General features: G+C 46.0%; 1 protein-coding gene across 9 annotated transcripts in view; it reads right to left on the bottom strand.

Moving 5' to 3' along the window:
- The window catches only part of LOC146806245 (uncharacterized), a 381,111-nt gene that overhangs the window by 32,796 nt on the left and 321,291 nt on the right, over window positions 1-27,024 (bottom strand). For 7 of the 9 annotated variants that reach the window (XM_085623494.1, XM_085623496.1, XM_085623488.1 and 4 more), the window contains 2 exons: window positions 7,040-7,160; window positions 4,449-5,491 (listed from right to left, as the gene is read on the bottom strand). In XM_085623494.1, coding sequence (XP_085479620.1) covers window positions 4,449-5,491; window positions 7,040-7,160 — 1,164 coding nt within the window. The remainder of the gene's footprint in view (window positions 1-4,448; window positions 5,492-7,039; window positions 7,161-27,024) is intronic. The other 2 variants (XM_085623495.1, XM_085623497.1) reach the window with 1 other exon arrangement.

Below are 27,024 nucleotides of genomic sequence, written 5' to 3'. Positions count from 1 at the left end.
GGGATGTCCGATTTGCAGCGGCCATTGCAAGCCCTTAGGCCTTGATTAAGAGTGAGGGCAGTTATCTGCAAGGCCAAGGGAGTCCAGGCCCTAAGTGGTGGAGCCACAGTTTCTGGAACAATCCAACATGAATTTTCCTCATAGGAAGGGCCGTCACGTAGTTCAGAAAGTGGTTCGTACTGTGAATTAAAGTCACCTCCCACCAAGCAGGCAAGTTCGCAAGGAATGCCTTCTAGGAACCCGGATAATTCATCTATAGTGCAGGATTCTTTTAGCATAGGAACAGGCCTTGAATATATGTTAATGACTAACAGCTTAGTGGAGTCTGACCACTCGAGTAAGACAGCCAATATGTCATCCGAGGCGGTCTCTAGGCAAGTGGCGTGACAACCTAGGTCAGTTGCTACCCAGGTCGTAAGTCCCCCCGACGGCCTGCCCCTTCCCCCCCACTTTGCGGGTTTAGAGAAGGAGGCAAAGCCCGGAAATAATATTTCCTCACGTGCCCAAGTCTCCTGGAAAAGAAGTATATTTTTGGAGCTAATGTACGAGCCCCACTCTATGGAGTCTATTTTATTGGCTAGGCCTGCCACGTTCCAAGAGATCACAGTTATATGCGCCAATTGGGTGGTGTCTAGGACTGCGGAGACAAAGTTATTAGAGTTAAGCTCAGTGGGCGCCATTTGGCTAGTGGGGGAATAATTTGGGACAGAGGTTATATTAATGGGAGACAGGATGAAATCCGTCATGCCTAATACGAGAGCCGGCTTGTGTTCGACTATGTCAATTGCCCTAGTATGTATATCCGGGACTGGGGGTATGCTGATCTCCATCCTGGGAGATACTATTAGAGAACTCCCCACTTCATCCACCTGTCAGTCTACCATTTCCAGACTGCTGTATCTATTGTGGGTGGGTAAATAGGCTGGATAATGTGTTCTGTGTGGCCCTGGGATTCCTCTCCTATATCCTCCACCCCCGCCCCTCCTCCGTGTAACAGTTTCCCAACCAGCCTCCCCCCCATACTGGTGGAAATGATGTATAGGTCTTCCCCTATGGTATTGGGGCACATTGCTCTCTCTGGGGCAGTTTTCCCAATCCTCCAGCAACTCTTGATGGTGCACCCATCTCTGGTCCTCTGAATTATAGGGGCTCGAAGGGTAGAAAAATGAAAGAGGAAGTGATTGAATGTTACTGCCAAAGTCCTCGTCAGAAACCCACGTGCAGATATATGCGACTGTATTCAGGTCTCTAAAGGTGACCAGAATGCAGTCCCCAATAATAGATTTCCTGGTGTAACCCACCCACGTTGCCCTCCTGGCCATGGAGATATCACTGGTTGTTCCTCTCGGAAGGGGTCTATTAATAGAGAGCCAGTTGATGACTTTATTCCTAAGAGAGGTAGTGGATTCGAATGTTGAGGATTTTAATTCCGGGACCCCTACCAGAACTAAGGTGTAGGGTGCTGCTTCTGGGGGGAGGTTTACAGGCTTTTGTCTGCGGTTAGGGTATGGTTTCTCGCCAATAGGTGGCGAATCACCCTTGTTATTGGTTGCGGGTATAGCAGTAGCTTTAAGCGGGGGGGTTATTTTTGGAGTGACAGTTACTATAGGCTGGGTTGGAGTTGGGTCCTTGTTATCATTTAAGGGTTGCAAGGTCTTATTTAGTACAACTTGTGGAGTTTTGGGGTTTGTGAGTGGAGGCTTATTATTTGTAGCAATAGGTGGTCCATTACCCTTAGTGGGCTTTGGTTCTAGACCCTCTATTGTAGTTTTAATTCCACTATTGTCAAGTTTCCTTGCGTCAACAAGTTGTACAGTGGCTTTCTCAATGCTAACTAATCTAGCTTCGATTTTAATCAGTCTAGCTTCAAGGGGACTCAATAGGGACCTTAAGAGTGTGCCTATGTCCTCCAGTGTGATATCATCAGAGGTAATATCCACTGGCGCGGTATTGGTGGACTGTGGTAATGGAATTGTATTATTAATTCTAGGGGGAGTTGTCATTCCCGACTTCTCTAGCATAGAGACGGAGGTGGCTCCTTTCCCCCCTTTGCCTCTCGGTTGTTTGGATTTGGGGGATTTTATCCTATTATTTTCTTTGTTTTGGGGCCCCCTCTTCTTTTTTTGTATTGCCCCTTCTCTCGCCCTCTATCTCTATCTGTGTTAGGTTCTATAGCTTTAACTGCCTCAGTGTTCTCGGTTAGTGTTGGTAGGGTAATTTGGGTGCTAGGTAGGGCCATTAGGCTCATGTCCTCAAGGTCACTCGGCACCTCAATAGTGAACTCTGGATTAGTAGTTGAGGTGCCAGGGAGTGAGCATGGTGCTTGGTCAATTCTACCACTAGTTAATAGGCAGGATCTAACTTCTGGGGTTCTGGCTTGGGCCATTGGGCCCATTGAAGATCTCCTTACCCAGTCTATTTCTTGGGAGATTCTTCGCTCCAGCACCTCGATTTCCTCGATCAGGAGAGAGCCAGCTTTAGCAAAGTAGGTGTCAATAGGTCCTTTGACAGCTCCGGCCGCGGCTAGGGAAGATGTTTTACTTCTGGTTTCCCTGCTGCTCATTTCGCTGGTGGTTGAGCGGCCTAAATGTGAAAATGGAAGAGGAGGGGCCCGGACCGGACTCTCACGTACTCGAACGGCCTCAAACGGCCCGCTCTTTGCCCGGTCTTCGCCCCGGTCGCTCCCGCTCGCTAACGCGCAGCGGTAACTCCTATCTTTAATATAAAGCTGGGGTAGGGCGGGGGGCGTGGCCGGCAGGGAGAGCGGCCACAGGTGTGACACGCAGGGACTCCTGGGCAATGGAGTCCCTGCTAGGCTGCTCGCAGCCCTGCCGGAGTGCAGATGGTCCAGGAAGTTTCCAGCTCCCCACACGAGCCTCTCAGTAGGTGCAGGCGCAGCGGGACCCGCGCAGCGGGTCCTGCAAGGTGTAGAGTTTTCCGCGAAGAAATCCAGCGACGAAGTCAAGAAGGGCAAGAGCCTCCACACAGTGTTCTGGTTGTCCAAAAGGCAAGGTCTCCCACAGGCTAGTGAATCTTGTGCACTTTTATTCAGCCAGGGGGCGTGGCCGGCAGGGAGAGCGGCAACAGGTGTGACACGCAGGGTCTCCTGGGCAATGGAGTCCCTGCTAGGCTGCTAGCAGCCCTGCCGGAGTGCAGATGGTCCAGGAAGTTTCCAGCTCCCCACACGAGCCTCTCAGTAGGTGCAGGCGCAGCGGGACCCGCGCAGCGGGTCCTGCAAGGTGTAGAGTTTTCCGCGAAGAAATCCAGCGACGAAGTCAAGAAGGGCAAGAGCCTCCACACAGTGTTCTGGTCGTCCAAAAGGCAAGGTCTCCCACAGGCTAGTGAATCTTGTGCACTTTTATTCAGCTAGGGGGCGTGGCCGGCAGGGAGAGCGGCAACAGGTGTGACACGCAGGGACTCCTGGGCAATGGAGTCCCTGCTAGGCTGCTCGCAGCCCTGCCGGAGTGCAGATAGTCCAGGAAGTTTCCAGCTCCCCACACGAGCCTCTCAGTAGGTGCAGGCGCAGCGGGACCCGCGCAGCGGGTCCTGCAAGGTGTAGAGTTTTCCGCGAAGAAATCCAGCGACGAAGTCAAGAAGGGCAAGAGCCTCCACACAGTGTTCTGGTCGTCCAAAAGGCAAGGTCATTGCTAACATCATAACAGGCATGAATCATTCTTTGGCCCAGGGATCTGATGGTGCACTCGCTACTTTTTGTTTTACAACCTCCGCCCGTGCCTGTGGGCAAGCCGTTTAAACCACCTTTTATCTACTGTATGACATTTAATCATTAATAATATCGGTATTATTTGAAACAAATAATGAATTTATGTTCAGAATTTCTATTGCAAATTGATTAAAACAAGGATGTTTCCTTGCTCCCCTATTATTCTTTGTTTATATATCAGAATTCCCAAATTTTCTAAAAATGATTCCATACTTTTCCTCGAAATTGGAAAATCATGAAATATCTACATTAGTATATGCAAATTAGATAGTTTTGATTGACCTCACTTTTGTGGGGCTGGAGCGACTGCTAGATGCTTTAGCAGCCTTTTCAAGTTCAAACAATTTAGAAGTCAATGGCAATAAAACTAAGATAATAAGAATGGGTGCCCATGGGCTATCAGCTCCTTGTTAATTTTTGTTTAATAATAGCTGCCTTGAAATAGTTGTTACACTTAGAGTCAATGATGTTAAGCCATTTTAAAATACAAATAACCTATTGGAAATGTTTAACGCCGTAGAGAAGAGAGATGCAATTTCATTATTGAAGATATATACTGGTTGGTCATGAATGTCAAATCTTGACCCACACACAATACAAGAGACATTAATTGTTGCTTTTCTGATATTCAAGCCCTAATCACAGTGTTTATGAGGTCCGAATTTACCAATTCCCATGAGTCTCATCTTCATGTATTCGGTGATAAGAAATTCAGAACTCTTACCTGTGCTCGATATATTCCTTGTTTTACGAGCCTTGACAACCGATCATGAGGGTTTTGTAATGTTCTGTCTTTTCGATGCATTTTGAAGTGTGTTCTGAGCTGATGTCTTCGAGTGAAGCTCTTATCACATTTAGGACACGTGAAGGGCCTCTCTCCAGTATGAACTCGCCGCTGGTGGATGATTAGAGATGCATGGAGTTTGAAGCTTTGGCCACATTCATTACAGGTGTATGGCAAGGTCCCCAACTGCTCAGTACTAAGCCTACCAGGGGAGCTCTTCTCCCTTTCAGGACACTGTTGAGCGATTTCCTTTGTATGAATTCTCAGGTGTTTTAGAAGTGCATAGCTATGGTGAAAGCTTTCCCCACATTCATTACATGTATGCTTTCTCTCTCCTACATGTATTTTTTGATGCATTATAAGACGCTTTTTGGCAATGAAGCTTTTTCCACACTCGCACTTGTAGGGCCGCTCTCCAGTGTGGACTCTCTTGTGAATAGAGAGATCACAACTCCGATTGTAGCATTTTCCACAATCCATGCATATGTAGGGCTTTTCTCCTGTGTGAGATCTCTGATGCTCAACCCACTGAGAACTCCAGCGGAAACGTCTCCCACAAATACTGCAGGTGAATGGTTTCTCCCCTGTATGAATCCTCTCATGGGCAATTAAGTGAGACTTCCATTGGAACCCTTTGCCACAGCCGCTGCAGATAAGTGGCCCCTCCCCTGCATGGATTCGCCGGGGTTTAGCAGAATCATTTTCGGAAACATTTTGACAGTAATCAGTGGGTGTCTGAAATCTTGAACCTAATTTCTCCTCGTCAGGTAGCATGGTAGAGGTACTGCATTCATTTTGCTCATTTCCTGTAGGCTCTTCTGGCTGATCTAATACGTTATGCGGATCCTGGCATTTTGTGTCTTCCTCGCAACACTGTGGAACCTCTGTAATTACTTTGAAAGTGATCTCAAGTGGTTCTTGTTTTATGGGTGTGTTCTTGGGATCCTCCTCTTCCACAGCTCTCCTCATAACTCCCCCGTCTGCTGCATAGGAAGAAGAATAAAAACAAGCTTATTCTGTAGGTTTGAAACACATACCTGATTACAACTATGTGGCTGATTCAGTTACTGGTGCAAAGTAACGTTTTCGCTGGAAATAGGATTCCCAGTCTGGCAACTCGTGCTGTTTGCATATGAACTATTTGCTCATGTGCAAACGGCCCACCCTGCCCTTTACTGCACACAAGGTTTCAACAGCTAAAACCTGGTTAGAATTGTTCAGTAAATATAGTGATTCTGAATGTGTTCTCAGGTGAGCAAATCGTAATTTCACACCTTGGAGTGTTTTCTATGGCATTCAAATAGGAGCTTAAAGCTATTTCATAATAAAATCCTCAACAGGTTTTTCATGCCATAACCTTGTGGTCAAAAGGAGAGGTAGCTTCTGCCATTAGCTCTGGACAGTACATGTACGGAAGGAAGTTTCTCTGTCAAATTGTGCAGGCGGGCGACAGGTTTACTCAATGGGGTGAGATAGATTAGTATTGACACGGAGCTTTCAAAACAGGTGGGGTGCAAACATGGCAAATTTGAGGGATTAGACAGCATAACTTATTAATCATAAACATCACTCCTATCTGAGGATTATAGTGTAGAGTGTATGGGTAACGTAACATAGTACTAATGACAGAATGTGCTTATTAATGCAGAGGAGATTCAGCTTGGTTATGGCAGGTGTTGGAAAAGAAGAGAAGGTGGGTGTTACATTTCTTCACATACTGTTGGTGGACTATATAGAGCAGTGGTTCTTAACCTCTGGTCGGGGGACGCCAGGGCGTCAGTGACACCTACTCAGGGGGTCTGTGACTATTTAGAAAATGTAACAAAAATATATAGATTAATAAAGGATATACACATAAATAAGCAGAAAGTAAAACTGAACATTTGTAAATGTAAGGAATTTGAAACTGGAGGCTAAATAGTAGGTTGGTATCCTTAGCTTCTTAGGTGATTTGTAGGAGCAGTGCTCGCACAGCAAACAGTCGCATGGATTATTGGTGGCCTCAATTGAAACACAAGCATGCAAGAACAAAAAGAGAGGATGCATTAGGATGAAAAATGACAAAGCAATATGCAAGAGTCTAGCATGTTGTTTTTATAAATATACCTGCATTTTGAAAAACTCCAATCCTCCCAATAAAATTTGAAATTAAAATGTTTGTATTTTTTCACTAGTGAGTTAAAGAGAATATTTCATAATGTGTGTATTTGTTTCTGTAGTTTTTTCTTTTGAGGATCAAATTGTAAAAATGTCTTACGCCAGGCTCCCATAGTGATTGAGTGGGAGTCCACAGAAGTTAAAAGGTTAAGAACGCCTGATATAGATGAAATGGAAATCAATTTCAAAAGAGACTGCAAGATACACTCTTGACAAACAGTAAACAACATGTTATGTGGCAAGACACTCAAGTTCATCTTCTTTTGACAAACTGCTTCAACAGTTAAATGCTACTAACCAGCACCTGGTCGACCTCACACAAAGAAATAGAAACACCCCGGCTAACAATTTAAATGAATTGAAAATCTCTTTACCTTTGGTTTCAATATTTTCAAACTTTTCAGCCATTATATTCGTACAGAGCTCACTTGGCGATTCCTCAATATGTCTCTTCTCTTCTGTAGGTACAATATTTCCAGTACTAGTCTTGGGTATCTGCAATAGAAGACATCCTAGTTTGTGACCTTGGATATACCACGCTAAAGAGCTTTTAAAATTATTATTAGAACTGCTGTTCTTAAAGTTTGCATAAATACCAGCACAAGTTGTAGCAAACTATTACTTCGTGCCTAAACATCAGTCAACGGTGCATCAGCCTACTATAAACACTTTTGTCTGCCACTGAAGTACTAGTAAGATGGGATTACTGGATGGGATGATTGCCAATGAAACTTCTGCTGTTGTATTCCCACAGGGGATGCACTAATGTCAATTAATCTACAGTACCATGTAATGAATAGACATTTGCTTTTCAAATTTGAAATTCTGGCTATTATCTGAACCAACTCCCACCCCCTAAAAACTAACACAAACCCCTCCCACCCCCTAAAAACTATCACAAACCCCCACCCCATAAAAACTAACACAAACTCCCCGACCCCTAAAAACTAACACAAACCCCTCCCACTCCCTAAAAACTTTCACAAACCCCCCAACCCCTAAAAACTAGCCCAAACCCCCTACCCCTAAAAACTACCACACTCCCCCCTCCCACCCCCGAATCCCTCTTACCTGTCCTGTTCTGACGCTCCTCCCAACCCCGCCCATCTTGAACACTAGACCGACTTAGCCTTAACCGCACACATGCGTGGTTAAGGCTAAGTCGTTGTTCGACAAGTCGTTGTTTGGCTTGAGCGACTCCGGAACTTGTTGTTCCGGAGTTGTTGTTCAGGATGTTCCTAAATATTCCAGTTCTGGAAAGTAAATTAATCCAGAAGCAATGCAGACTTTTAAGCAAATGTTACAGGTTTTAACATCGACCACAGAATACAAAAAAATTAAACTGGACACTATGGGAAACTGTGAATGCCATAGAAAAGTGAAAAACTCTTAGGAAGTCACTAGGACAGCTAACTCTCATGGCATTTAACACACGCTTTTTGGAGCAATGATTGGTAAACAATTCAGTTCTTTCAAGATTTCTTAACTCGTATGTCCTCTTTATTTTTAAACAAACTTCATTGACATATGCATAACAGTGCACCACAAGATGCAGGTCATAATCACATACAGCCACCACAATCAGGTGCTCGACATATCTTTCCAGCAGCACCCCTACAACAATACCCACTAAGGTGGGAACAACCCCAGGAGATTCTAGGCTTCCAAGTCCAGGGCTTTCCTCACAACAGCTGCAAGTCAGTACCACCAATCACCATCTCCCCGCCTCCCCTTCCCCCGTATGTTATGTTATATTTATTTGTAGCGCGCACGGCTACTCACCAGAGTGTCCCGGCGCGTGCAGTGGAAAAGGAAGCTAAAACCTAGCAGTAACTAGAAGAGAAGGGTTTTTAGTTTTTTCTTGAAGATTATAGGATCCTGGATGCAGTGCCATAAACCAGTACAGGCAATGTAAGGCAGGACTCTGCAGTACCCAACATTTCAGGATGTGTACAGGATGGGGGTAATGGGGGGGGAGGGGTTGGGTGAGGCTGGGGAGTCCAACAAGACAGCCAATCTTGGGGCCCAGACCATCAATCGTCTGGCAGCCCCCCCCAGTACCGTCTGACTCCGATGACAGCCCTCTGGCACCATGTCAATTTGTTCTCACAACCTCTGGTTCATCCAAGCCCTTATCCTCCGCCTTCAACTCTTCCACCAAAGCCTCCCATGCCCTCGCAGCATCAATGAAACCTGCGCCCCTTTCCCCGTCCCACAGCAGGACAATACTTTCATAGTCTGCCCAGTGGATGATCTCTCATCTCCACCCTTCCACTGTGGGCCCTCCCACTGACTTGTAATTAATGGTAATCAATCGTTTAGCAAGGATAAGCGATAAGTCTGAAAACCTGGACATGATCTTGTGTTTAGCAGAACGCAAGTAGTACCCCAGTAGACACACTGCTGGTGTTGCAGCTATGGTGCATCCAATTAACTCGTTGAACAGTACCAAAATCGCACCCCTATAGGATATGAGTGCTGGACAGTCCCAAACTATGTGCAAGAACTCTGCCCCAAAAATCCCATTAATCCTGCAAGGGGTCAGATACGCCCGAAACAGGAAATAGAAGTTAATCAATTTCAACTGCATGTTTCTAGATACCTTCGATGGCTGCTCCACAATCTTCCCCCAGGGCTCATCCGTAAGGGACGTCCCCCTGGTCAGCCTCCCAGTTTACCTTCAGTGCCATCAACGGATTATCAGTATAATTCCTAAGGGCGCGATACAGGCTTGAAACAATCTTAATGTCTCCAGCTGCAGCGCACAGCAAGCAGCAGCCATAGTAGGTCCGGGATTCCCCCTCTATCTCAGGTCAAGTTCCTTGCAACGCGGCCACTACCGCCCTATTCACAAGAAAATGCCCGCCAGTAGGTCGTTTTCAGCCTGCTGGTCCTCAAATGTCATCAGCTCCCCTACTCTGTATAACGCCCTGACTGTTCTTAGGTCCCTCTCTCCCCCACGTCAGGAAACAACGCTGGTGCATCACCGGCAAACAGTCTGCCAGCCAACTTATTGGAAGATGTGGCGTGTATGGGTGCTTCGTTTTAGTTTTCTGCAAGCAGTGGGCCAAGCAGTATTTAGCCACTGCACATAACTCCTGCGCAGACACTTCCATGTGTCGGGGGTCCACTACCAACCCCACCTACCATGGTCCCTGAGGTGCCCTAATGGCGTTCGGAACCTCCACCTACCCCCACCTCTCACACCCCTATTCAGCTGCTCGCAAGCACTGCAGTACCCATTGCATTTAGACTACCAGCTAATATGACTCAAAGTCCGGGGTTGTCAGTCACCCCTCCACCACCGGTCTCTGAAGCTTGGCAAGCGTCACCCACCTCCTGCTTGTCCTCCAAATAAAGGAAACCAACAATGAATCCATTCCATGAAAAAAGCTCTTGAACCACCACAGGCAGCGTTCCAAAGAAATATAGGAGCCTAGGGAGCGCCACCATCTTTACCGCCATACACCCTCCAAGTCACTGATTGTCAAAGGGTCAGAAAAATACCAACGTCCGCAGGGGGGTAAGGGCAGCGTCTATGTTACCCTCTACTATGTCCTTCACTGCCTGATTAATGCAGAACCCAAAGTATTCAAATGATATTAATTCTAATGTGAGATTCGGTTGGATTGAAAACAGGCAGGTCTTAGCCAAGTTGACCCGCAGGGCTGAGATGTTCCCAAAGTGGGTTCAAAAGCTGTATAGCCTTGTTGGGGTCAGAGTCCCTATTCCAAAGATAGAGCAACATGTCATCCGCGTATAGTGTGATATGATGCTTGCTGCTGCCGCTAAGCACCCAGTCATAATGCCTGCCCATGTGAGCCGTGCTCACCAATGGTTCCACTGCCAAAGCAAATAATAATGGGGACAGAAGGCAGCCCTGCTGTGTGCCCCTCTCCACTTGGTCTTCAACAGAAATTACCGCACCTGTCCACACCCAGACAGTAGGGTCCGTATACAGCAACTGCATCCATTTGAGAAAACCAGAGCTGAGGCCCATCCTTGACATCACATCGTACAGGTAATGCCACTTCAGACTATCAAATGCTTTCTCAATGTCAACAGACATGACCAACGCGCCAGGCATTATATTTGGGGCATTTAGCAGAATGGAGACCAACCTCCATATATTAAGAGGCGTGTTTCGTCCCAGTATAGGACTCGCCTGACCAACATGGATCAGTCGAGACATATATGGTAGGAGCCACGCCGTAGAAATCCATTCAGTATTTTATAGTCTACTTTCAGAATCGATAACGGGCAGTATGCTTTTAACATCTCAGCCCGGCTTAACCAGGGGGTGATAATTGTCTCTCTAGTTGTCACAGGGAGTGCACCTGCCCATCAGGCCCACTGTACACCTCCTTCAGCCGGGGGGCCAGCATCTCAATATAGACATCATAAAATTCTACCGGGAGCACCATCGCCTCCCGGGACCTTGCCCCTGGCCAACATGTGCAACGCTCTCATATGTCCTCTTCTACTAACAGGGACTTTTCATCAACGGGTGGCAGAATTATATTGTCCTCTCTAAGTCAGTCAAAGGGAAACAAGGATGCAGTTGATTCCAATATGTTTCCCTCTTTCATTGCAGGCCAGCCCCTTCTTGTGTGTGTCCTGCAGATGACACCACATGTGTTTTCCTCCTACATGACCAGTCAGCACCTTTATGTGTGTCTCTTGCAGCTGATACCATGTACATTGCCCTCTCACATAGCCGGCTAGCCCCCGTCTGTGCTTCTCCTGCAGGTGGAACCTCAAGTTTCCCATCTCCTTGGCCGGTCAGTCCCTCCTTGCGCGTTTCCTGATGGTTACACCTGCAGGTCTGAAACACATACCCTGGTTACAACTATGTGGCCACATTTTGTGTTTTCCTTCTACATGCTGGTCAGCCCCTTCTTTGTCTCTCCTGAAGCTGATCCCACACGTTTTCCACCTTCATGGCTGCCAGCCCCTTCTTGTGAATCTCCTGCAGCTGATGCCACATGTTTTCCTTCTACATTGCCGCCACCCCCTTCTTTTGAAACTCCTGTAGATGGTACCCTACGTGTTTCTCTCTTACATGGTCAGCTATCCCCTTCTTGTGCATCTCAGCAGATGATACCACACACGTTTGAATTCTCCATGGATACACAGGCCCTCCTTCTTTGTCTTTTGCAGTTGACAGCACACCTGTTTTCCTCTTACATGGCCCTCCGTGTGCATATCCTGCAGTGGATACCGCACATGTTCTCTTTCTATATTGCTACCAGCCCCTTTCTCCTGAATGTTCTGCCCGGTGATACAACATGATTCCCTCTTGCATAGCCGGCCACCCCCTATTGTGCATCTCCTGCAGGCGGAACCACAGGTTTCCCATCTATTTGGTTGGTCATTCCCTTCCTGTGTGTTTTCTGCTGGTTACACCTGCAGGTCTGAAACACATACCCTGATTACAACTATGTGGCCACATTTTGTGTTTTCCTTCTATATGGCTGGTCAGCCCCTCCTGCGGATGATACCACATGTATTTTCTTCTACATCGCTGGTCCGCCCATTCTTTGCCTCTTCTGAAGCTGGTCTCATGTGTTTTCCATCTACATGACTGCTAGCCCCTTCTTGTGAATCTACTGCGAGTGATAACATGTGTTTCCTTTTTACTTTGCAGCCAGCTCCTTCTTGTGCATCTCCTGTAGCTGATACCACATGTGTTTTCCTTCTACGTGGCCGCCAGTCCCTTCTTGTGATTCTCCTGCAAGCAATACCATACGTGTCCCACTTACAGGGCCACCCAGCCCCTTCTTGTGTGTCTCAGCAGCTGATACCTCACATGTTTGCCTTCACCATGGATGGCCAGCTCCTCCTTGTGCGCTTTTTGCAGGTTATGTTATATTAATTATTTTTATAAAGCGCTCAATTACCAAAAAGGCTTCTTGGCGCTGGCTGATTGACAGAGAGGACCTGAAGGGAAGGAGCTTATTCAGAAGTAAACAACCATGTCTTCAAGGCTTTCCTGAAAGCCAGAAGGCTGGGCATGGCTTTGATGTATAGAGGAAGAGCATTCCATGCTTTCTTTGCTCCCAGCACAAAGCTTTTGACTCCCCAAGCCGTGCGTTTGAGTCTGGGCACTACCAGCAATTTAGCAGAAGCAGATTGTAAGGACATGCCTGGAGTGTACCAAGTGACACTCTTCTTCAGGAAATCGAGACCTAGGTTGATTAGTGCTTTATAGGCAATGCAGAGTGCTTTGAAAATGACCCTCTGCCTAATGGAGAGCCAGTGAAGTTTGATAATTGACTTGGAGACCGAATTATATCTCGGGACTTGTAGCAGCACACGAGCTGCCGTGTTTTGCAAGGTTTGCATTTTGTTGTGTACATGCTGATGGGAGTTGAGATAGAGCCCATTACAGTAGTGAATCTTGGACAACACCAAAGATGCGACTACAATTTTTGGAAGATTAGTTGTAATAAAAAGTGAGACCCTCTTTATCATCCTGAGAGTATGAAAGGCAGCAGAGTTAACAGCATTTACCTGATCTAAATAGGTCAATTTATCATTGATTAGAACAAATTCCTGGTTCTCCTAAATGGTGTTGGGGGTTAACCTAAATCTGATGCCCACCACGCAGAGGACCTGAAGTAAGACTGGGCACTGAAAAGTAAAACCTCAGTCTTTCCCGAACTAAGTTTCAGGCAGTTCTTGGACATCCACAAAGTGACCAACTGCATACAGTCACACAATCCCCATACTAGTGTCCTCAGTGGCCAAAGAGACGATGATTTGTATGTCGTCTGCGTTGGACATCAGGAAGAAACCACAAGATTTTATTAGCTCGGCCAGAAGAGTGACATAGGCCTTAAAAGGTGTCAAGCTAAGCGAGGACACGGCAAATAGAGAGTAGGAATGCAAATTAAATTCGCCCAATTGAACAGACTGCTGTCGGCCGAGGAGAAAGAAATTAAGCAAATCCCAAAATGTTCCAGTCACCCCAATCCTACCCAGGCGCTCCATGAGCAGCACATGATTAACAGTACCAAAGGTAGCTGACGGATCGAGTAGGATAAGGGCGGCTCTTCCTCCCCGGTCGAGAGACAGCCTGATCTCCTCAGTAGCTTTGATTAATGCAGTCTCTCTGCTGTGACCACCACGGAAGCCAAACTGAGTGGCATCCCGAAGATTGTTCATTCAGATAAGCTTGAATAGTTATTGATCCATGAGTTTTTGAAACAGCTTCGCTGGCATGGGTAGAAAAAAGGGTGATAACTATTTGGGTCCCGTGAATCGAGAGACAGTTTCTTAATCCCAGGTAATATTGAGGCCTTCTTACAGACTGAATGAAATGAGCCAGACCTGCACATTAAATGAAAAATATCTGTCAGCTTGAGTGCTAGGATAGTAACCCTTGGCAGACATGGATGACACGAAGACCACGATTTAGTAGATTTAATCAATTAAATGACCTCCTCTCTAGATGGTGAGAAATACTCACTAAGAGTACTGTCCACTGGAAACGTCCTTTAGGACGAAGCCGGAATCACGCTGCGCCTTCACAGCGCCGGCAACAGAAAAGCATCTTATAGCACACAATTGTTCTGCATGCAAGTCGTTACAACGACTTGCTTTAGGGGGGCGCAATGGTGGAGTGGTGTTGGAATTAAAGTCTAACAACTTCCCTACTGCTGCGGAGACTGGAGTTGAACTGGAAAATTAAACTATTTCAATATCCTGAACCCCCTAAGGCAAGTCGTTAAAACGACTTGCGTGCAGAACAAATGTGTGCTAAAGACGCATTCATTCAAATGACTGCGTTCATAAGGCATGCGTGAAAAACGCATGCGGAATTCCGTCATACATTCCTGTCCACATCCAAAGGGTTAGAGATGGGCAAATCACAGGGAGAAACGGACGGCTGGGTGGAGAACTTGTAAACATCTTCACCTTTATGAAGGAAATCATCTGCAAAGGTGTTACAAAAGGACTGGCTTAAGTCCTTGAATATGTTAGAAGTATCAGTTGGTATTTTTTTGACTGTGAAAAACAGTTCTTTAGTAGAATTTGCAGCTACCTCAATTTTGTTGCTAAAATAAGTGTTTTTTCCCCTTAGAAATCTTTATACTCAGACAGACATTTCTTATATTTAGCCTTTTCTTCATCATAGTAGCCTGCTTCACCTTTGCTCCTGTCTCCTGCAGCATTGTTTTAGGGCGTTAAGGTTCTCTGAGAACAAATGAGCAGAAGGAAAATGCTACTTACCAGTATGCCTCTGTTCTTGGCATGTAGAGCTGTAGATTCGTATACTGTTTGCATAGATCGCCATCTGGTGTTGGGCTTGGATGTTTGCACTTTGTTTTTGTCTTGGAAGAAGTCTTTTGTAGTCACGGGATAGGTGACTTCTCCTTAGGACGATATTGCGCATGGGCATCGACTCCATCTCCAGATTGTTTTGCCATGGAGTTGAAGTTAGAAAGAAATAGAAAAGATGTCCATGTGTAATGTATCTAAAAAAGATAGCACTGGAACAGATAGAGGTATCCAGGGAGGCAGGTGGGTGTATACGAACCTACAGCTCTTCATGCCAAGAACAGATGCATACTGGTAAGTAGCATTTTCCGTTCGAGCCATATGAGCTGTAGATCGTATACTGTTTGTATAGACTGTATAGCAGTTAACTCCTTAGCGGTGGCTACCTGTATCTATTGCAGTGGCTTGAAAAAGTGTTTTTAATGCAGCCTGGCCCACACTAGCTTGTTGCTTTGCTTGCACATCTACACAATAATGCTTTGTGAAGGTATGTGGAGTTGACCATGTTGCTGCTTTACAAATATCATCCATGGGAATGTTTCCCAGGAAGCCCCTAGTTTGCATGTGGAATGCGCCCTAGGGGGAATGGAGAATGTACGCTTTGCTTTTTGGTAGCATTTTTGGATGCATTTAACAATCCACCTAGCAATTCCTGCTTTTGAGATAGGATTGCCTTTATGTGGTGGCGAAAAAACTCCAAAAAGTTGTTTAGCTTTCCTGAAAGTTTTTGTTCGTTCAATGTAATAAAGGAGAGCTCTTTTGACGATCGTATGGAGAGCTCGTTCTGCTACTGAGTCTGGTTGAGGAAAAAAGACTGGCAGCTCAACAGACTGGTTAAGGTGGAAAGCAGAAACGACTTTTGGTAAGAATTTAGGGTTTGTCCAAAGAACCACTTTGTTGTGATGTATTTGAAAAAATGGTTCTTGCATGCTTAATGCCTGGAGTTCACTAACTCTTCTGAGAGATGTGATCACTACAAGGAAAGCTAGTTTCCATGTGAGAAATTGCAAATCACATTTATGTAAAGGTTCAAATGGGGGACCCATGAGCCTGGTAAGGACAACATTTAGGTTCCACTGTGGAGAGGGTGGAACTCTGGGAGGAATTATCCTTTTAAGGCCTTCCATGAATGCTTTGATAGCAGGTACCCTAAACAATGACAAGTGTTGTCTGTTTTGCAGGTAAGCGGCTATGGCAGCAAGATGTAATCGTATAGATGTGTATGCCAGATTACATTTTTATAGATGGAAGAGATAACAAATAATGTTTTGAATTGAAGCATCTAGTGGATTGATTGTGTTGTTATTACAGTAGATAACAAATATTTTCCATTTAGCTGCGTAGCAGGCTCTAGTGGTAGGACGTCTAGCTTATTTGATGATATTCATGCAGTCTGGCAGGAGGTTGAGGTAAACAGACTCTAAGATTTCAGGAGCCAGATCGCCAGGTGGAGTTGAGCTGGATCTGGATACCTTATTTCTCCATGGTTATGTGTGAGGTGCTTTGGAGAAAGGTGTAACTTCTGATGTGGAACTACTGAGAGTTCTAGCAGGGTTGTGAACCATGGTTGTCATGCGCAAGTGGGAGCAACCAGGATCATTGTGAGAGACTGCTGTTTGAGCTTGCGCACCAGTAAGGGAATAAGCGGGAGAGGCGGAAAAGCGTATGCAAATCTGCCTGACCAGTTCATCCATATCACATTGCCTTTGGACAATGGGTGTGGAAAACTGGTGGCGAAGCTTGGGCATTTTGCGTTTGAATGTGTGGCAAACAGATCTATGTCTGGGTGGCCCCACATCTGAAAAAACGGATGAAGAACTTGCAGATTAAGTTCCCACTTGTGGCTTTGCTGTCTCTGATGAATGAGCAGATCCGCAATTTGATTGTGTTCTCTTGGAAGATGTTCTGCTAGGAGGTATATTTTTTGAGAAATGGCCCATCTCCATATGCTTTGCGCTAGGCGTGAAATCTGTAGAGAGTGTGTCCCCCCCTGTTTTTGTATATAATACATTGCCGTCATATTGTCCGTCCGAACGAGGACAGCTTTGCCTGTGAGGTGTACTTGAAATGATTTTAGTGCAAGAAAAATGGCCATAATGCCAGATGATTGATGTGGAGCAGTTTTTGCTGAGGGGTCCACATACCCTGAATGGTGTGGTTTAGGAGATTAGCTCCCCAGCCAGTATGCGACGCGTCTGTTGTGAGCACTATCTGTGGGACCGGGGCTAGGAACGGCCGCCCTTTGGAAATGTATTGTGTGTTCCACCACTGCAGAGAGCGATGTGTGCGGCTGTCCACCAACACCAGATCTGTAAGCTGACCTTAAGCCTGGTTCCACTGATGTGCTAGACACTCCTGTAAGGGACGCATTTGGAGTCTTGCATAAGGTATGATTAAGATGCAAGAGGCCATCATTCCTATTAGTTGCATAAACACTCAAGCTGGTAGTGAGTGTTGAGGTTGAAACCGTGTTATGAGAGTTTGCATGGCTGCTATCCTGACTGGATTGGGGCATGCAAGGGCTTTGGAAGTATCTATTGTGGAGCCCATATATTGATGGGTGTGGGACGGTTGAAATTGTGACTTGGTGAGGTTTATTGTGAATCCTAAGCGGTGTAGCAGTTGGATTGTTTGGTGTGTATGGTACACACAATCGCTGCGTGACTTGGCTTTTATAAGCCAGTCATCGATGTAAGGCAACACATGAATGTGCTGTCTTCGCAAGTGAGCTGCTACTACTGTGAGACATTTTGTGAAGACCCTGGGTGCTGTAGTTACCCCAAAGGGTAGCACTTTGAATTGACCGTCCACTACAAACCGTAGATATTTCCTGTGAGCAGGGTGAATAGGAATGTGAAAGTAGGCGTCCTTGAGATCTAGGGTGGCAAGGAAATCGCCTTGTTGGAGCAATGGGAGAACCTGTTGAAGAGTGACCATGTGAAAGTGGTCGGATTGTATGTACGGGTTTAACGGTCTGAGGTCTAATATGGGCCTGCGAGTATCGTCCATCTTTGGAATGAGAAAGTAAAGGGAGTAAACCCCTGTGCCTTGATGTTGTATGGGAACCGGTTCTATTGCGTGTTTCTGCAAGAGAGAGGGAACCTCCTGTTTGAGAAGTGTGTCATGTTCCGTGGACATGAGACGCTGTCAGGGTGGTATGTGTGGAGAAATAGAGGTGAGTTCCAGGCAGTTACCATACTGGATAATTTATCTCACCCAACTGTCTGTGGTGATCGAATTCCAGACAGGTAGGAACTGTGATAGTCTTCTCCCGACTGGAGTAGGAATGGTCAGGGTGACGTGGTAGGAAGTCACTGTTTTGTGGTAGTGGAGGCGCGGATGTTATTACCGCGGCCTCGTCCTTTGTTATTATTTCCTCTGTACCCCCCTCTAAAATGTCCTTTATTAGAGGAAGTTTGGGTGGGGCTCTTGTAGGTAGAAGACGTGTTGTCTGTGCCAATGGCTTTGGAGGCTCCTATCAAAGGAGCGACGAAAGGAATCTCTGCTCTTTGGTAACTGTAAGGCCCCCATGGACTTCGATGTTTCTGTATCTTTTTTCATGTTTTCCAAAGATGTGTTTACAGTAGGCCCAAATAAATGTTCTTGATTAAAGAGTTGATTAAGAATCTGAGACTGGACCTCTTGTTTGAACTCCGATATACGGAGCCGTGCGTGTCTGCGCAGTGATACGCTTGTGTTAACAGCACGGGATGCTGTGTCTGCTGCATCGAGAGCACATTTAATAGAGGTGTTTGTGATAAGCTTTCCCTCTTGTATGAGGTCGTTAGCTTTTGTCTTATATTGATTTGGGAGATGTTGCATCAGTGTCTCCAGTTCATCATAATGCGCCCTGTCATATCTGGACAGCAAAGCTTGGCCGTTGGCTATGCGCCAGCAATTTGCCACTTGTGACGCAACCCGTTTTCCAGATGCGTCCAATAATTTAGATTATTTGTCTGGTGGAGGGGCATCACCTGTTTTTTGTGAGGTATGAGGTCAATGAAGAGGGTTTTCTGTTTCGGAGCTGGTGGATCTGGTAGAAACAGTTCATCGGCACTCTTGCCATTTTTTGGAGCCGGCGATTTGGACGTCAAGCGGTGCTTTGACATAGTCTCAGTGTTTTTAGGAGAGGTCCCTTTCTGCTTGAGTGGAGTCTTCGACTCCGAAAGTTTTTTCGGCTCCGAAGCTGTTCTTGGCTTTTTCGGTGACGAGGGCTTGTCCTCTGCATGTTTCGGTGCCAAAGTGTTCGGCGTCGAAGCCGTTTTCGATGCAGAGGGACCTGAGTGTGGCACTGGGTCCGTTTGCTTTGGCTTCCGTGCCGGGGACGGTTTGTGAGTATCGACACATGGGTCTCTCGGCCCCGAACCACCTGAAGGCTTTTCTTTCGACTTCGGAGCCGGGCCCGAGGGGGGGCAACGAAGCATGATCTCGTGTCGACCCGAGCCCGAAGGCGATGGTGTTACCGGAGCCTTGTCCTGTGTTTTAGATGGGGCAGGGGCGTCGAGGTCGGTACTCACAGTCCATTGCCCTGGAGCAACCGGCTGATCATCGGCATCGGAGTTGTCTTCTTCGGAGACGATGATGTCTTCATCCTCCGGTTGATGGTCTGGGGCCTCGGGGCAGCTGAGAGAGACATTATGTGACGTCGAGCTCAGCGATCACGTATGGTCTTCTTAGATCGAAATGAAGCACAGGCCCCACAATCTTTGTCCTCGTGTTCTGGGGAGAGGCAAAGGTTACAGTCCTCGTGGAGCTCCGTATGTGGGAATTTAGCACCACACAGGGGGCATTTTTTAAATGGAGTTCTTTCCATTGACCGCAGGGCCTGATGGCTCAGATGGGCCCGGGAAAACGTCTGTAATCGAATGAAATTCACGGATGCGCATTGAAGGAAGACGCGATTGAAACAATACCGTCGAGCAGTGAGGGATTGCGCGGCGAAGGGGGATCGAATACGACACGACCCGGAGCGCAGCAATTCACATCCGAACCTGATGGTGGAAAAAAACAATCTGGAGATGGAGTCGATGCCCATGCGCACTATCGTCCTAAGGAGGAGTCACCTATCCCGTGACTACAAAAGACTTCTTCCAAGACAAAAACAAAGTGCAAACATCCAAGCCCAACACCAGATGGCGATCTATGCAAACAGTATATGATCTACAGCTCATATGCCGCAAACATGTTGTTTCTCCTTATGCCATGAAGCGAGCAAGGGTGTCTATCCAGCGTGTATACTGAAAGACCACTATGCCAGTGTCTTCCAAAAAGCCAGGATGAGAGTCTTCTAGTAGTTGAACAAATACGTCCAGATCGGCCGAGCAATTGGTTCATGAAATGATGAGTTATTAGAGAAAATGTCATCCAAGGTATGACCTGACCGGTGCGTAGGGCCTTCCACCAATTGAGATAGGTCAAGAGATGACATAGTTTGAAGTAAAGCTGCTTTATCAGTGTCTGAATGAGCATCAAGATGAAAATTAAAATTGCCAAGGGACCGTATTGTCACTAAACAGAATGTTGGCCTCCAGCAGACTGCTAATCTCCTGGCAAAAATTTGGTCTAGGACCAAGTGGACAGTAGATAATAGTCCTTTGAAAAAACTGAGTTTTGGACATTTCTGCAGATGATACCATACATGTTTTCTTCTAACATGGTCATTGTCGGAGGGATGGTTGAAAGCAGAAGCGAGGAGGCCGTATGTGTTCAATAGTGGTGTTTATTGCAAGTATATGTCACAGTCTGAAAACACAAGACAACTCAGTTTGAGTAAATGGCACATAGTTGAAAGGGTTCAGAATGATAGATGGCAGGGAGTAGGCAGTCTTCCCAGGTCTTGGATGAACTTGATGAAGGTGTTTCCTTTATTTGAAGGCCGAGAAACCTATTACGGGTTTCTAGAGGTCCACTGGGATCCCAGAGTAGACTCCCCCCCCCCAAAAAAAGAAAAGTAGCGGTTAATATCGGGTTCTACTTTGAATGGGAATACCGTCACCATGCCACTTGAAAAATGTAAAAAAATAGGAATGCGTGGTTTTATAAGGGAGGTCAGGTGAAGGGGAGTGCGTAGGGTCTATATGAAAACTTGAGGTAAGACAGGCTAGGTGCAGTATTGGTGGCCAAAAACCGGGGTGCCAACAGAAAGTGCTTTTAAACCTGTCAACCCCCTATTGCCTTTACAGCTCCTCTCCCCTTCCCTAAGATCCCCTGCCCGGTTTTACGTACCGCTAGGAGCCACAACTCTCCTGAGTTGTGGCGGCTTGTACGTCTTCCGGGATCCACCACTCTTCGGTCCACGTCTCGAGGGCGTCCTCTTCTGTTTCCCCTGCTCTGGCGTTGTTCCTGGACAGCGTCTCGGTCTCTCGATCCTCTGGTTCCGGGGTCTCCTCTGCTGGCACGCCTATCGTGTCTCTTCCCTTTTTCTGCTGGTCCCAGCCTTCTACCGACGTTCCTGATTGGCCTATACAGCTTCCCGTCCCGCCTTCCTGATGCCCGATCACTTCCGGGTTAGTTCCGACGTTCTGTGGGAGGAGGGAAGAGGCGTCCATTAGAGATGTTGTGCCGGGGAAGTTCTTCTCTTTGCTAAGGTAAGGGCTAAACGACGCACATTGCGAAAGTCTTCCATTATTAGCGGGTTCACCCCCGGAGACTCCCTCACAGTCATCTACCTCTTTCCTGTGCATCTCCTGCATCTGATACCACACGTTTTCCTTCTATATGGCAGACCAGCCCATTCCGGTCCATCTTCTGCAGCAGATACCACATGTTTCCTTTCTCTATGCCCAGGCAGCCCATTCTTGTGCATTTCCTGCAGCTGATGCACAATATGTTTCCATCGTACATGACTGGTCAGACCCTTCTTGTGCGTCTCCTGAATAAAAAGGTTTGTCCTTAAGCAAACACCGGCTGATCCATAAACTTACAGGCCAATGATGTTGGTGTGTGCTTTTCTCACAATAAAGGGTCTATGTACTAAAAGCGTGCATGGTATAATATTCATCTTCGCTTACCCTTAAATCTGTCTATCCATCATTCTGAAGTCATAGAAAAGGACTCAAATACAGAAGTAATGTAATGTAATGTAATGTAATGTAAATGTAATGTAAATTGATACTTGTATAGCGCACTACTCACCCGCAAGGGTCTCAAGGCGCTTGTACGAATACCGCTGTGGAACCCATCCTGGCTTTCCCTGTGAGGCGTCCACTCCTGGGCACCCCCAAGCTGGAGGCCAGGCATCCTTAGTGTTGTGGGGCCATTGTGGAGATTAAGCAAGCTATTGCCCAGAGTTGCAGAGTGGGACTCCATGATTGGAATGGCACCGAGGCGAGAATTATCAGGTCCGTGGAATTTTGAGCCCAAGACCCGCCGAGGAGAGGAATTGAACCCTGGTCCCGGGCTAGACCTCTGCATCAGGGTCTGCCGCTCTAATCATTGAGCCACACTTCTCCACAAGAAGAATACTGGGAATTGGGAAAGGCACAGACTTAAATCAAGGTTTACGCAGTTATGCTGTTGAGAGCACTATGGTCAAATAGAGAATAATATACTTTGGCTGAGGTTTTCAGAGGCTACTGTGTACAATAGCACAAGACGAAGGTCAAGTGGCTGCTCTATAATAGTATTCAATTAAGATGTATGTCATTTATTAGTACATACATACATAGTTATTGCCTTACTTAATTTGGAATAATTTCAAAGACAAGAACCCATTGAACTTCACAGAATTGCCAGTATAGGATAAGAGTGTGCAGTTTTCTGGACTGTCTGCAGTTTGAACCTTGCATTCCTTTAGCACATCTAGTTTATTGAAGTTCTCTTCAGCACATGACCTATGGTTTAAAAAACACAAGCACGATAACCTCTTGATTCATATAAAAGTCAGACAGAAACCACCAATTAAAAAGAAGAATGAGATCAGAGCATAGAATAACCATGTTTCGGTACAGACAGTATGAACTTCTGGAGCAGAGGGTGTGGAAGGGTTTGTGGTGGAATAGAGCTATGGAATCAACATGGGAATATGCCTCACATTTGAGCTTCACTGCTACCTATCTCTGGTGATGTTTGTGGTTGGAGAGCTCAGCGCAGAGGTCACTGGTGATCGGATTAGTGAAGGGTCCTGGTGATGGGTTTGGCTGCACCACAGGTTCCGATGGTGAGGATCTGCTCCCTGAGTAGGCATTGAGGGATGTCCAGCCACAGGATAAGATGTTACCTAGCGAGGAGAGGGGACGTGCCTTTTGAGCTCTTCGCAGCTCTTGTCCCTACCTTGCAGTCTCTGCCAGAGGGTGCTGTGGAGGGCTCGAGAGTTGCTCCATAGGCTACACATAACACAATTTAGAGAGAGGGCACTGAGGAGGTGGTCACCAAAGCCTGAGGCCTGTTGCTATCAGAAAGTGTAGTTTGGAGGCAGAATAAGCCTGACCGGAGCGGTGCCCTGGAGGAATGTGAAGTGAAGGAAGCATCCCGTGAAGACCCTTCAAAATGTGAAGACGATGGAGAAAATCGGAGGTGAGCTGGGGACTGCATGAATCAAGTTTGCAAAGATACTAACCAGAGGGAAGCTAGGCCGGGATGAAAACAGAAGTGAAGACATGCACTGGATGGTTGTTTGCACCGTCAGATCAGACAGACTCACATGCTGGGGCAATGCCTTGATCTCTTGCTGTTGTGGAGACTTTATCTCTGTGCCTGAGGAGGAGCAATGGTCAGACTATGATTGGATATTCAACCATTGCCTGCATCTTAGATTCTAGTGCTTTTCTGGGCCTAGTCTGTGATTTTATTCTCACTGATTGCAGCCTAAGCTCTTCATGCTTCCGAAGAGGCAGGGCCCAAGGCAAATTTAGTGCTAAATTTCCCCTGCCTCTCTATATGGGACAGATTAGAATCTTCACAGAGGGTAAGACTGGCAGCACAATGTTGACTTTTTCACCCACTTATATGGCACTTACTAAACAGGACCTCTGCATGCTTGAAGGTACTAAAGGGTGAACGTCAGACAGACATCAAAGATACCCCGAGTGTTCTGCACCTAAAATAATGTGTGATCCAGAAGCTGTGAGTGCTGGGAGAACACCAATTCTCATGCACAGGATGCAGCCATGAAAGCAACTTAAGAGATAAGAAGTAAAATGGGTTCAAAAGAGCTTTTGTAGGGAAGAATTTATTTTCAAATGAAAAGTTAAGGAGGCAGCTTAAATACATGGGGCATCTCCATGTGTGGATCGTGAACTTGTGGGTGGGACGGGTCTAATACTGAGGCGAGTCTGAAAGCTGTGGAGGTGGCTTGTGAGACCTGTTTTCAGAATCTGTAGTACAAGACCATGAGAATTCTGTCAATAGGAAGCACAAATTCTTAAGCTGAGGCCGTTGGGTAGTGTCCACAACAGCCCCTTTGAAAGGGTGACCAGAAGAATGTGTACTTGAGATCTATGATTCTATGGGAGTCAATTACAGCCAAATAGTTCATTCGCTGCCAATTACTTGGTTGGGGCATTGCCAAGGGACTGATTTAAAAAGAGAACTCACTACCAGATCTAGGAATGGGTACCTCAGAAGCATGGTGGGCACTTCGCCTTACGTTCCTTCTCCTTTCTGTACTTCTTTTACTCGTGCTGGGCAGAGTTAGTGTGAGACTTAGATTGGGCGAAAGTACGGATCTGTGCTGAAGGTGAAAACAGAGAACCCTCTAGGATCTTTGGTTCATTCACATGCACTGTTTCTCTTCTCTTTAAATGTGCGTAGGCTTGGCAGAAGAACACGCCTTTTTAAAGGACAGGTCTCAAACAGTTCTCAGTAGGTATTTCTAACCACTGCCGCAACACAGGGCAACTGTATAGATGACAACATTCCAATTAAGCTCTATTTGCTTTGCTTTGTTCCTCTTTGATTGTACTGTCTCCCTCTGTTGCCATTCTCCCAGCCTTTATTTACCCTTGGCCAGTGCCCCAGCAGTTTCAATACCTACAGCACAAAACTACTCCCCACATCTCAGCATAAGCATGCTGCAGGCGCAAGACAGAGCTGCTAGTTATCACTGTAGTCACAAATCCCCATTTTCTGATTAATTTCTCCTCTTTCTCAAACATACACTGCCAGAGACATTTCGTTGAAAGAACTATTTTGGCATAGCGAGAAACAAGCAAGGTGGTGTGGGAGCAGAAAGCTATGTGAATAACAGGAAGTATGGTTAGGACGCTTAAGCAAACTACAAATTAAGTGTGGGATGTAGAAAAGATGGGTTACAAAAGAAGAATGAAAGAAATCAGTCCTGGTATCGACAATGCATGGGTCAAGATAAGCCTAGGATGCGAGCTGAGGGTGCCGAAAAATTATTCAACAGACATCAAATACAGATCTGCCTACAGCAGTACCATTGTATGCTCTGCTCTGATTCACCATCAAATTCACAGTATTGTTATTCCATTTTCTGAAAAGGAGAAACTAAATATAATAGTTAATGGGACATGCAGCTCAATGAAGGATTAACAACACCAAGTAAAAAAACAAAAGATGGCAATAGAGTTATGCTGTTATGTTACCAGCATTTGTTTGGTGCATATCTGCCATTGGTATGGACTCCTTGTAGCATCAGTGACTGCTCTTATATAAAGCACTTTACAAAGGGACACGGAACCTAGCCGAGGTACGGTTAATACTGTTACTCCTGTTGAGACTACTACGAGACTGTCAAAGAGACTGTGGTTGGCTCCGCTGGGGACAGTGCTCACACACAAGCCTGATTGCAAGTCCTGACGCAGTAGTTATGGGTTCTGTCGCGGGGTGCTCCCTTGCCTATGCTATCAACTCTCTGCTTACCTATTGTGTCATTTGCCAAAGAATGTTCTTGTTTTTAAAACAATAAAAACAGATTTAAAAAAAAAAAAAAAAGCACTTTACAAAGGGAGTAATCCCCACAAATGTTACTCCAGAGCTGAAGTCAGAAATGGTGATGTGTGAAATGGACATTTTACCAACGAGAACTGAAGTTTTGAGTCTATGTACTGGATAACCTTTTCCTATCTGGAGGCAAATTTTAATACTGACCAATGGCTGGTTTAACAGTTACATTCATAGGGCAGAATTTCCCCAGTTGACTGATCATTTTAATGCACACGCTTAGCCAATATAACAAGCACTGAGTTGCCCCGATGATGTACTTCAATAAATTCAGATCAGTACTGTGCACAATTGTCATTCCTATAGACACTGAGAGGTATATTTACTAAGATTTTACGAAGTGTTTTAAAAAAAATCTATTTATTTTCCAGTGCAAAAACTGTTAAGCGCTGAAAAATCACATGAAAGTAACACAAAGCAACGCATAGTGCTGCTTTGCATCACTCGGCGCCAAGGGTGTGTTCCATGGGTGGTGCATGGGCATTCCCATGCACCAACCCAATGTTTTTGTTGCAAACCCCTATTTACTTAAAACAGTAGACAGGGTTTTTCGGCAAAAAACTGCGCCCTTTTCAAATAGGCGCTCGGAAGGAGAAATGCTTTAATTTCTCCTTCCTTGTCCGCCTTTCTAGGTGTGCTGCACTGTACAGCCAACATACAAAATGGGGGAAAGTTTAAAGTAAGTCCAAGCATAGTATTTTGTAATAGAAGGGTACCTTTCCAGTACGAAACCCATGATAGACTCACAAAAACTCCCTTGTACTAGGGTGCAAAGGTGTGTACAAGGCACACAGCAGCACATTTCTGCGCCGGCGCTAGTGAGAGAGCAGAAGAGTGCCATATTTCTGTAAATAAGGCTCTCTAATGTTCTCTCCTTCTCACGCAGCGCAGCATTTGTGGATGCTGCACAGCGCCGCGTGATAATCTAGTAAATCTGGGCCTGACTATTTTACATAAACATTATCCAAATGGGATCTGTTCAAAGACTGAAGCTTAACAAACCTGAAGGTCTTTGTAGTCTCAAACACCCTCACCATCGAACTTCCATAATTTAAGAAAAAACACTCTTTTAACTGTTCCTTCTCAAGGGAAAATCCAAGGAAATGGGCCTCTGTACCCATCCAAATAAGACATGCTTCCCCCATGTCAATTTTCAAAATTAAGCCCGAAA

Source organism: Triturus cristatus, chromosome 8 (assembly GCF_964204655.1).
Source record: "Triturus cristatus chromosome 8, aTriCri1.1, whole genome shotgun sequence".
NCBI classification, from domain to species: Eukaryota; Metazoa; Chordata; class Amphibia; order Caudata; family Salamandridae; genus Triturus; species Triturus cristatus.
This window is presented reverse-complemented; position numbering and strand designations above follow the sequence as displayed.